Genomic DNA, 11838 nt, shown 5'->3' on the forward strand with positions numbered 1-11838 from the left:
CTTATGAGTCATACGATGAAGTTATGGGAGCGGGTAATCGAGCAAAGGCTTAGGAGATGTGTAGACATCTCGGAAAACCAATTTGGATTTATGCCCGGGAGATCGACTATGGATGCGATTTTTATCATGAGACAGTTGATGGAATACCATCGGGACAAGAAGAAGGACTTACATATGGTTTTTATTGACTTGGAAAAGGCATATGATAGGGTACCAAGAGAAGTACTTTGGTGGGCTTTGGCGAGAAAGGGTGTGTCGCGAAAATATATTGACCTCATAAAGGACATGTATGAGGGGGCTAGTGCAAGTGTTCGCACTAATGTTGGGAGAACGGAAGAATTTCCTATTACCATCGGGGTGCATCAAGGTTCCGCACTTAGTCCTTTTCTCTTTGCTATAGTTATGGATGAGTTGACAAGGGATATTCAGGACGACATCCCTTGGTGTATGATGTTTGCTGATGATATTGTGTTGATTGATGAGACAAAAGAGGGGGTGGAGAGAAAGTTGGAATTGTGGAGGCAGACTTTAGAGACTCGTGGGTTCAGGCTGAGCAGGAGTAAGACTGAGTATTTGAGGTGTCAGTTCACTAAGGTGGTGGGATTGAGATCGACAGAGGCGGAGAGTATTATTTTCGATGGGAATGTTGTTGAGGGTTCGGATTTCTTCAGATATCTAGGATCTATTATTCAAAAAGATGGAGAGTTAGACGGAGATGTGGTTCACAGAATTAAAGCGGGATGGTTGAAATAGAAGAGTGCTTCAGGGTTTCTATGCGATAAAGATATGCCCCAAAGATTAAAGGGGAAATTTTATCGCACGACAATTAGGCCTGCCCTACTTTACGGCTCCGAGTGTTGGGCCGTGAAGCATTGTCACATTCAAAAGATGAGTGTGGCGGAGATGCGCATGTTGAGGTGGATGTGCGGACATACAAGGAAATATCGGTTAAGGAATGAGGTGATTAGGGAAAAGGTAAAAGTGGCGCCAATAGAGGACAAGATGATGGAAAACCGATTAAGATGATTTGGCCATGTGAGAAGGAGACCTATGGACGCACCAGTTAGGAGGCTGGAGACTTGGAGAACAGAAAAGGTCCCTAGAGGCAGAGGAAGACCGAGACAGACATGGTTGAGAGTGATAGACCACAATATGAGAGTTCTGGGGCTTGAGGAGAGTATGGTGACGGAGAGGGCACAATGGAGGGAAATGATACATGTGATTTTTTAGTATTTGATGTTTTTTTGACAGATTTAATGTTTTTTTATTTAATTTAAAGAAATTAATTTATTTATTTTTCTCTCCTTTATTACACTTTTTTTTCACCGACCACTTTCTTATAGATTTTACCTGGTTCATTCCGGATCCTTAACTCTATTTCGGTTTTTAAAAATCGTTTTAATCTTTTCTCTCGATTTAAATTTTAAGTTTTTATAAAAGAAAGACGGAATTCGATTTTAAAACCCCTAAGTTCACCTTGACTTTTCATTACATTTTCGTTCTTCCTTTTTGTTTTTCATCTTCCCTTTTTTATTCGCATTTTGAGGCGTGCGTTCACCCATTGACGGTTCGAAAAGATGATTTATGTCAGCCGACCCCAAATCATTTTGGGATTAAGGCTCTGATGTTGTTGTTGTTGTTGTTGTTGTTGTTGTTGTAATCCCATTACAATAAGATATCAATATTCTCTCTCACAAGTAAATTGTTCACTTTTAAGGAATTGATTACCTTGTATCATCATAAATTAACCAATTTATCCATTAAGGGAATTGTTCTTTAGGTGTGACCTTAAGGGATCAACTGACCACCACCGTCACACGACAGTAATGTCAAACTCTAGTCAGCCAATCATTACCGATTAATGACGATCATTTGATTATATAATAAATCATCCCTCACGTATTCTTAATATGGTATTTTAATTATGATATTAAATCATGTGAGCGCACTATTGTCGAGGACACATTTCCCAACACGACCACCACAGCAGGCCATTATCACCAGCCCATAACCGCCAAGCGCCGACAACCACCGCGACGACACCAAAGCAGCAGCAGCCCGCATCTCTTCTCCTTTGAAGTTCCCTCGACATCAATGCAAATGTAAATGTTTCTCTATGCCGGCTCACCGGCAGCCGTCCTCCAACCGGCTGGCGCTACATTAATAATGCGGTCCAATTAATCATTTACTCGCTACCGGTCATGACCCCGGCAACCGGCCTACCGACATACAACACGCATCTCCATCTCGCATTAAAATCTTGTTCTCTATGTCGGTGCCCCGACAGCCGACAGGCCGGCTCCCACCACACCTATGCTAACCTCCTCTGTTTTCCTGAGAATCTCGCTACCGTGACTGGCTTGCCGGCAGGAGCCCCACTGCTCTGTTTTGCCTTGTTTTGACGATTGGATGTCGATGTTTGTTTGTCGACTGAATGATTTATCATTATTATTAAAATTAGAATTATCTTTATTAATTCAATTATAATTATTATTAGAATTAGTATTAGTTAGAATTATTATTATGATTAGAATTATTGTTATTGTAATTAGCCCAATTAGACTTGTAATTAGAGGGTGCTATATAAGGCTCATCTCTCATTTTTATTTAATCATCTCATCTTACATTAGACACTACATTAGATTAGATAATTAGTTTCTCTATTATTCCCTCAAATATGTAAGAACCCTAATTATTTTATCTAATCTATCAATTACTCCTTTAATCAAGTTTTAATCTTTATTTAATTAATCTTCAATTCCTCTTTATTTTATGCAAGTTCTACAATTATCAATAGTTTACATTTAGATTAGTGGGTTGTAATTTGAAGGGAGAAGAGATTCATCCTTATTATTTTCAATCAAGTTTCCTCGTTTAATTAAGATTGGTATAATCCTTCTCTTAATTCCTCTTCTTCTCAATTATTTACATGTTTATAGGTTGCTTAATTACTTGCTTTTACATCATGTTTGTTCTTTTTAATTTGTTCATCCTTTGTTTCTATTTCCATTAATATGTTTGAGTAATGTATTAGGGTAAGGAGGAAGCTCTTGTGGGATTAATGGGTTGAATTTGAGTCTTATTTAAATGCTAATTGTTATGGGTAACTTGTCTATAATCTCATGCATGTCAAGTGTTTGTAGAAATGCTTAAGTGAGAGTTCGAGTCTTCTACTCTCCATTTTGGCCATCCTTTGAAGCGGGAGCTTGAGATTGGTGAGTAGATTGCTTGTTTTTATTAGGAACCGGTCTAACAAAGGGGAAGAGCTCGCTAGACCCGACCTAAGGAATTTTTTAGACCGAGAGGTCAAGACTCTCCCTAGACAACCACCTATATTCTTAGCTTCTATATATCGACTTAGACTAGACCCCTCCTACTTGGGTGACCCCAACACCCTAGTCTCTTCTCATTGTGTTTAACTTCCTTGTTTATTTACTTGCTCATTTATTTCATGTTATTAGCTTAGAATTTAGCATATAAATCATTCCAATCTTCTTGACCGATTAGACTAAAGCAAAGACCGAGACTTATAACCCATTTCTATCACATCATCCTTGTGGATTCGACACTCTACTTCCCTACTACATAGTTTGGCTGTATGGTTAATTTGTTTGATAGGCTTAGGCGACAAAAGCTGCTATCAGGGATGGACGGTGAGTTGTGACTTTGTGTACTCCACTGATGCATGGCATATTCTTGTTCATGTGTCATGTCTCGAGTATTTGTATTATCGAAACTGGCGTGTGTTGATTGCGTGTAATTTGTCACCTGCTTTAATTGGGCTGGCCTATGTTGGAGCAGTTTGAGTACAACTTGCTTTTGTTGCCGAACAGGACATTGGGCCGAGCCACGAAGTTGAAGTCGAGATGCATAGTCATATGATAGATGATATAGCTTTAGTTGAGTTGTATCACATGTGATCACTTGTTTTATTCATCCATTTCATTTATTTGTTATGTAGTTCACTAAACATGTTATTTATACAAGATGTTAATTAATTTTAGTTCCGATTTCACCGCCTCGGAAAACCGAAATGGTGACATCTCTCGATTACCTTGGCCGGGTAAGAAGGGGGTGTTACATGACCTTATTTTAATTAGACATTGGATATAAATGACATGTTTTATTTGGGATAATGTGGGCAACAAAGTTATGAGATTATATGACTAAGAGTGATTTTTCTTGTTTTATATGACGTGTTTGTGTTTACTCTTTTTTGTTTTTTAAGACGAGTTGACATGACTTTAGAAGTAGCTGTAGCGATGTGGGAGAATTATTTCAGAATTGGGGGAAGGACTCGATGTGTGATGACAATTTGTTCGGATTTCTACAATGGATCACAATTATTTTTTTTTCCTTTTTTTAAAGATAAATAAATTAATTTTAAAGAAAGAAGTTTTTTTTTTTTTTTTTTTTTTTTTTTTTTTTTTTTTTGAGAATGAACAAAAAAAAATGTAAACTAAAATAAGGCCCTTAAAAAAATGAATTATACACAAAAAAGAAGACTTTTTTTTCTTCGAGAAAGCCGATAATAAGTTTACAGGGAAAAAAGTTAATTTTGCTTGCATGATTGTAGTATACACTAATATGCTAGAGCCTTCATGTCGATAAGCTGCTAGTTCACATGGACAATGCAATTTGTGTGGACTTAGTGCTGAAAGATCAATTGGCTAGCAATAGTATTCGCCCTCTTGTGATCCGGTGCAAAGACCTTATTCGCCTTCCAGGATGGCGAGTGCACATCGAGCATGTATTCAGAGAAGCTAATCGGGCAAGTGATTGGCTTGCTAATCAAGGCGTCAACGCTCCCACTGAAGTCACCTTCATTGACGATCCCCCGGATACTCTTAGGACTATTCTCCAGTTTCGGGCTTATAGCTCTCTTTTGTACCAAAAAAAAAATATGCTAGATTGTTGTTTACATGATACATATGAGGAAACTACCAAGTTAACTTACGATCAGATTTTTTTTTTTTTTCCAGGAAAATGTAAGCTCTTACGATTTTTAATTTTTTTTTTATTTTCTTCTATTTTATCTTTGGTCTGGGTGGGACTGAGGGAGTAATATAATTTCCTTTAGTATTTTATAATTTTTTAAAAAATAAATAAATTTAGTTAGATTAGAAGTTGAGTAAGGGAAAATAATATAGTGACAAAACGAGTTCTTAGACTCAACTTCGAGCCCAGCTGAGCAAGACCTTATTATCAATAAAAGCGAAAATTAAAAGTGATCGATCAATCAAGTGTCCGACTTCCGTCAACAGTATACTACTCTAGTTCATCAACCACCAAAAAATGAGCCGCTACGACTCTCGCAACGCCGACCCCGCTTCCTACCGCGACCGCCGCAGGTATTTCCCCCAATTCCCGTAAACCCTAATTAATCCCTCTTTTTTACTCTCTAATTTAAATTTAAATTTAAATTTAAATTCAAATTCAAATTACTCGCTGTTTTCAGCGATTATGGCGCGTCTTCCGCTGGCGCCGGCGGTGGTGGCGGACGAATTGGAGCTCCGGCGGCGAGAAGGGATTCCTCGCCGCAACGGAAGTTGGATTTGGAAGGATTGACGCCATTCGAGAAGAATTTCTATGTCGAATCTCCTTCTGTTGCTGCCATGTCGGAAAGCGAGGTTGAGGATTATCGTCTTTCTCGTGAAATTACTGTTGAAGGTCGTGATGTTCCGAAGCCGGTTCGTAGTTTTACTGATGTTGGATTTCCAGGTTTGATTGAGCTTTATTAGGTTAAATTTGGTTAGTTTATTGTAGTGTTTGGTAATGACTGTGGAGATTATTGTTTCGCCATTTTTGTAGCTTGCTAATTTTGTGTGTGGGTTCATGATTAGTCAAATTTGAATTTGTGATAGATAATAGGTTGTTGTGGACTTGTGGCTATGGATGTTCGCTATAATTTACGAGGGTAGTGGCGTAGCTAGCAAATTAGGGGAATTAGGTTGGAGTGTAAACTCGAGAACCATCAGCATCAGTGTATAGTGGGGTTTTACATGCCAAGATCACTCAAAATTTACGCGCTTGTATAAGATACAGGGAGAGTAAAAGAACTTGTGTGGTCTTGAGGCACTACTCTCCAAACCTACCTCAGCCGCTGCACTAGGGCTATGGCGTAGCTAGGAAATTAGGGGAATTAGGTTGGACGTTGGAGTGTAAACTCGAGAACCATCAGCATCAGTGTATAGTGGGGTTTTACTTGCCAAGATCACTCAAAATTACGCGCTTGTATAAGATACAGGGAGAGTAAAAGAACTCGTGTGGTTTTGAGGCACTACTCTCCAAACCTACCTCAGCCGCTGCACTAGGGCTATGGCGTTCACTAGGGATTTGGTGATAAGACTGATAACTTACTCTCGTAAAGGAGTTTTGTTTACCTTGTTGCTTAAGGAAGAATATGTTACTCTAGTAGAAGAATCCCATTTCCCTCGTTTTCTTGCAAATATGAACTATGTTACTCCGATACTTCACTTAGTTAACTGACGTGTCTCGTGTTCGACACGTGTCGGACGATACAACACGACTTAGACACTTCACTTTAGACCAAAAAATTGAAAAATTCACACGAAATAGCCGTATCCGACACTCCGTGTCGCACACCGTGTCGAAGAGTTTTGGGAACACAGAATATAAACAAAACAAGGGAAACAAGAAGGAAAAACTGTTTTCACCAAACCTAATGCACTACAGTGTTCACACATCCAGTTATACCTATTTGCTTATGGTGTTTTCCTATTGTTTTCCTGTTAGTGGTGTAGCTCATAATTGGTATGGATACTTGAAATGAAATCATACTCCGCAAGTTAACTCTATATTACTTGTAATATTCGTATTTCTTCTCAATTGCAGAGTACGTCCTAGAGGAGGTTAAAAAAGCCGGCTTTACTGAACCTACGGCCATTCAGGCTCAAGGATGGCCTATGGCATTAAAGGGTCGTGATCTTATTGGTATTGCTGAAACTGGATCCGGGAAAACCCTGGCGTACTTGCTACCTGCCATAGTCCATGTTAATGCTCAGCCAATTTTATGTGAGAATGGCACATCTTACTTTTACTTGCATGTCTTTGTTTAACTCAGTCATGGTGTACTCCCTTACTGCCTAAGATTGTGCTGTGTTTTACCCAAGTGCTCTAATTTGTGTCCATATCATTATTCAGCTCTTGGTGATGGTCCAATTGTGCTAGTTCTGGCTCCAACTAGGGAACTTGCTGTACAAATTCAACAAGAAGCCACGAAGTTTGGTGCTTCATCGAGGATTAAAAATACTTGCATATATGGTGGGGTCCCCAAGGGACCTCAAATTCGTGATCTTCAGAAAGGTAGGTGCTGCTTGAGTTTGAGATGACTTTGTCCATCAAAAGAGACACAAGGATATTTGAGATGCTTTGCTATCATGTTGCGACATTCGTCGTCTGCGCTTCTTGTTTTAGGTGGTACTCATATTCATGTTACATAATATAATTTGTATTCAGAATGTGACCACGTGATTTATCTGGGTTTTTTACATGTATTTTCTGCAGGTGTAGAGATAGTTATTGCAACACCCGGGAGATTGATTGATATGCTGGAATCTAACCATACAAATCTGCGTAGAGTGACCTATCTTGTTTTGGATGAGGCTGATCGGATGCTTGACATGGGATTTGAACCGCAGATTCGCAAAATTGTGTCTCAGGTACAGTATATTTGCTTTCAAAGTCCAGCCTTTCTCCTCTCTTGTGTGTGCACCCTCCGTCGCTTGTGCACATATTCATAAGCCTGCAATCAGATTTAGACATTTTGGCAATATCATTTGTAGGGATTGCTGGGATGACATGCCAGCCTTCCTTTGCCTTTTCTTATATTGAACATCTTAATCTCGTCCTAGCTTGATAGACCTCGTAGGTAGACTGCTTTTTCACTGCTCTTTTTTTCTCTCTGACATACAATGTATGCTACTTTTGCTGGACACAGATACGACCTGATCGTCAAACTCTGTACTGGAGTGCGACATGGCCGAAGGAGGTTGAACAACTTGCTAGGCAATCTCTTTTCAATCCGTATAAAGTAAGATTTAATTTCCCTGTTCTTTTTTGGGTGGGTTGGAGGTCTTTTCCCAAAATAGCCATTATAGAAAAACTATTTCCGATATTAACCATTGTTTATAACTATTTTCCAAATTAACCATTTTCTATAACTATTTTCCTAACTAGCCATAGTACATCATTAATCGTAAGAAATCAAAAAAGATTAGTAACCAGTAATCTTCACCCTCCCTGAAGTCCTGCTCTTGTTGCACTCATCTTCATTCATCCATTTCTCTTCTTGAGCCCCTTTCTACCAATAAACTAACATTCTCAGCAAAACCCTCATCCTGCCTCTTTCTCTTTCAAAACCAAACTAATTCATCGCCTTTCGATTCAATGGAGGTAGTGGTGTGATGATGGACTAAATTTTGATTATAAACCATTCTTAGGTCAGCCTGGATGACGATTATCATCGGTAATTTCTGTACTAAACGAGTACTCCGTTTGCTATTAAAGTGACGTTATTGATTAAGAAGGTTAGCCATTGGATGGTTTTGATTAGCACACAGCTACTATTCCCTTTTTATGCTACATTCTACCAGTAAAGACTAAAGAAGCAGAGGAAGAGAGCTAAAGAGCGGTTGGAGCCGTAGAGTTGTAGTAGAGGAAGGGAAGGTCTAAAAGAAAAGGATTTTTTTTTTTTAAAATAAAAAATTAATGATCTATTGTAAGTTACGGTTAACATGGTAAATAGTTACAGCAAATGGCTAATTTGGAAAATAATTTTGCCGCAATGGTCGTTTTGGCAAAAAAATCCTCTGCGGTGGGTGGGGGGACCTCTTTAATGCTTACCTTTATTATTTGCCTGTGGAAAGTGGAAGGCCCTTATGTAGCTCTTTATTGTAATTTTATAGGTAACTATTGGTTCCCCAGACTTAAAGGCCAATCATGCTATTCGCCAGATAGTGGAGATTCTTTCTGAAAATCAGAAATATAAGAAGTAAGTTATCCTTTTGTAAAACGTTTTACTCTTGTGCTGCTTGCCTTTTCCTAGAGTTTTCTGAAATTGAATTGTCGTGTTGTTCAGGCTGGTGGATTTGCTTGAGGATATTATGGATGGCAGCCGCATTCTGATATTTATGGACACTAAAAAGGGGTGTGATCAGATTACTCGGCAGCTTCGTATGGATGGTTGGCCTGCTCTTTCGATTCATGGGGATAAGAGCCAAGCGGAAAGGGATTGGGTGCTATCAGAGTTCAAATCGGGCAAGAGTCCGATAATGACTGCGACCGATGTTGCTGCTCGTGGTCTAGGTACGTATGCTTCGGATGTTATGTCAGACGCTGAGATCCAGCCATTAATGTTGCTTTCGCTTAGGGTGACTTTATTTCTTCATTCATTTCTGTGATACATATAGAATGCTGTTACCGACCATATTTAGGCAAAGAATAGAAAACACATAATAGTCTAGTATGAACATTGTTGAATGCTGAGGGATCCAACAGGCTGGATACATAGAGACAGAACTTTTCCCCTCTTGAGCGAGAAACTTTATCCCAATGACCCTTATGCCATAAGGAATAGTTTTTGTTTGTGGTTGTTCATTAGGCATAATTATTGGGTGTCGGGCCTCTTTGGGTCAGTTTCTGTTCGGGTTTGGGTCGGACAAATTGGGTTGTTTATTTTTATTTACCCTTTGTTATGATGAAAGGATTTAGAGGGAAAGGGAGGGATACCATTTCCCTTGTTTGGATAGCAAAACGAGTTGTAGGGAGAAAGGTAAAGGGATACACACGGATACATTTTCCCCCTCCCAAAAGACAAATAGAAATCCCTCAAATAAGGAAAAAATTAAAGGGAAAACCTACTTTGCTCCATCCCTCCTCCCGTCCTCCCTTTCCTTACCCTACACCCCTCCCTTCCCTTTCCCTCCTAAAAGATATTCAAACAGGTTATTTAAAATGGTGAAATTGAATTGCTTATGCCAGCTTCACATGGTGTGTTTTCTACTTGGGCACATTTCATCCACCATTGTAATCAAATTTGCATAAAAGTTTTAAAGCAAAAAAATAAGGTGCGAGAATACCAATTTGATAATGAAATTTTGATGAAAATTGGTCAAGATGAAGTTAGCTGAGTTGTGATTTCGTAGTTGATTTACTGTGACTTTGGAAGCTAGTTACCTATTTTCATTACTGCGATTGGCAGCCATATACTCATATCTGTTAATCTCCCTGTTCTATTGCAGATGTGAAAGATGTAATGTTTGTGATAAACTACGACTTCCCTGGATCACTTGAAGACTATGTTCACCGTATCGGTAGAACTGGGAGGGCTGGGGCCAAAGGAACTGCTTACACATTTTTCACCGCTGCCAATGCCAGATTCGCGAAGGAACTTATTGCCATCCTTGAGGAGGCTGGTCAGAAGGTCAGCCCTGATCTGGCCTCTATGGGTAGAGGCGCTCCACCTCCTTTGGCGGGTAAGTTTATTATCTGAAAATTCAATTGTCAGTAGCCAGTTGTGCCAAATCATTTAGATTTACCCTTTGAAAGTTTGGCTTCCAATATTAGGACGGAAGGGAAGTGAGAATGGTATTAGACTTTAGTGAAGGATTCAAATTCGCTTGTCCATCCAAAACAGTATGAATCTATTGGCAAATTAATGAGCAAGTGAGAAGGAACCCATGAGGGAAAAAAATTCGCCTTTTTAAAAAAAAAATATTACGGACTATTTTACTAGGTATAGAAAGGGCTCAATTATTTTAGGATGGACCAAAAACGAAACAGGGACAAGATAGATTAGATGGAGTGAATGTGAAACAGTTATGCTAGTCTCAAAACTACTAGCAAAATACTTGTTCAACAACGTTCCTTGGAAAAGTGCTCTGTATTGTTAACACTGTTTTGCTCCATCAGGTGGTCACCCCGAAAGAAGAAGCCGTTACAGTACTGGCCGGACATGGAGCTAGTCGAGTTGAAGTTCTGGATATAACATGCCGCTGTTGATAAGCCCTTATTTAAGTGGGGTGGGGGTCGAAGAGCTATTGTGGGATTGTATTATTGGATTTTGGTCTCCCACTTTTTTTTTTTTTTCTAGAGATCATGTAAGTCAGATGACTGATAGATTTATGAAAACTAGTTTTCTTTTCGGATTGCTAGAAACATGTTAAATGCAGTGGCGGAGCCAGGAATTTAAGTCAGCGGGGGCGAAACGATAATATTATAAGGGGGACTCAAAAAAATTCGGAAATTTTAACTAAAAATTTCGCAATTTTCAAATGCCAGCGGGGGCAACCGCCCCTGCTAGCCCCTCCCTGGCTCCACCACTGGTTAAATGGATCATGTATCTAGTCGGTCTATTTGAAGGGTTCCTGCTATCATTCAACCAGATTTCTTTAATCAAATTTATTTCCCAGCTGATTAATGTAATGCAATGGAATCTGGCTCCATCATATATACACGTTCTTTCCGATCCAGGTATTGATCAAGGGTTTTTGGTTATGAGGTGAATTGTGAATGAAGTAATGTGGGGAAATTATGAGGATCATGGTGGTTGTTTGGTTCCGAACCAAACAACCACCAAGCCACACCCTCTGTTACCAGCGCTGACGACATCCCTCTGTAGCTGGATGCCCCTACACGACAACACTCTTCTTCCTTTCTCCGCTTGTCCCAATTCCCATATTCAAAATTCTACTAGCTCAATGAAATTATCAAACCGTTTCTTTAAATGAATCATTCTCTTTCCAATACGTCAAAGTCGAATTGAATGAAAAAAAATAATCACACTTTTTCATAGTTATTAGATTACGAATCGCAACA

General features: G+C 39.2%; 1 protein-coding gene across 1 annotated transcript; it reads left to right on the top strand.

The window, feature by feature from the left end:
• Positions 1-5173: 5173 nt before the first annotated feature.
• Positions 5174-11441, top strand: LOC141591674 (DEAD-box ATP-dependent RNA helicase 20). Its single transcript, XM_074412079.1, has 10 exons — positions 5174-5351; positions 5459-5721; positions 6856-7035; positions 7165-7326; positions 7528-7682; positions 7961-8053; positions 8928-9013; positions 9101-9327; positions 10263-10496; positions 10933-11441. The coding sequence occupies exons 1-10, from the start codon at positions 5296-5298 to the stop codon at positions 10983-10985; spliced, it is 1509 nt and encodes a 502-aa protein (XP_074268180.1). The 5' UTR covers positions 5174-5295; the 3' UTR covers positions 10986-11441.
• Positions 11442-11838: the final 397 nt, after the last annotated feature.

The sequence above is a fragment of the Silene latifolia genome, chromosome 7, assembly GCF_048544455.1.
Source record: "Silene latifolia isolate original U9 population chromosome 7, ASM4854445v1, whole genome shotgun sequence".
In the NCBI taxonomy this organism is placed as follows: Eukaryota; Viridiplantae; Streptophyta; class Magnoliopsida; order Caryophyllales; family Caryophyllaceae; genus Silene; species Silene latifolia.

Excerpts from the sequence above, each read along its gene's own strand:
- LOC141591674 (XM_074412079.1), top strand. The coding sequence starts at position 5,296 with ATGAGCCGCTACGACTCTCGCAACGCCGACCCCGCTTCCTACCGCGAC. Across the intron at positions 5,352-5,458 it reads TCCTACCGCGACCGCCGCAG|CGATTATGGCGCGTCTTCCG; the intron begins GTATTTCCCCCA and ends CGCTGTTTTCAG. Across the intron at positions 7,683-7,960 it reads TTCGCAAAATTGTGTCTCAG|ATACGACCTGATCGTCAAAC; the intron begins GTACAGTATATT and ends TGCTGGACACAG.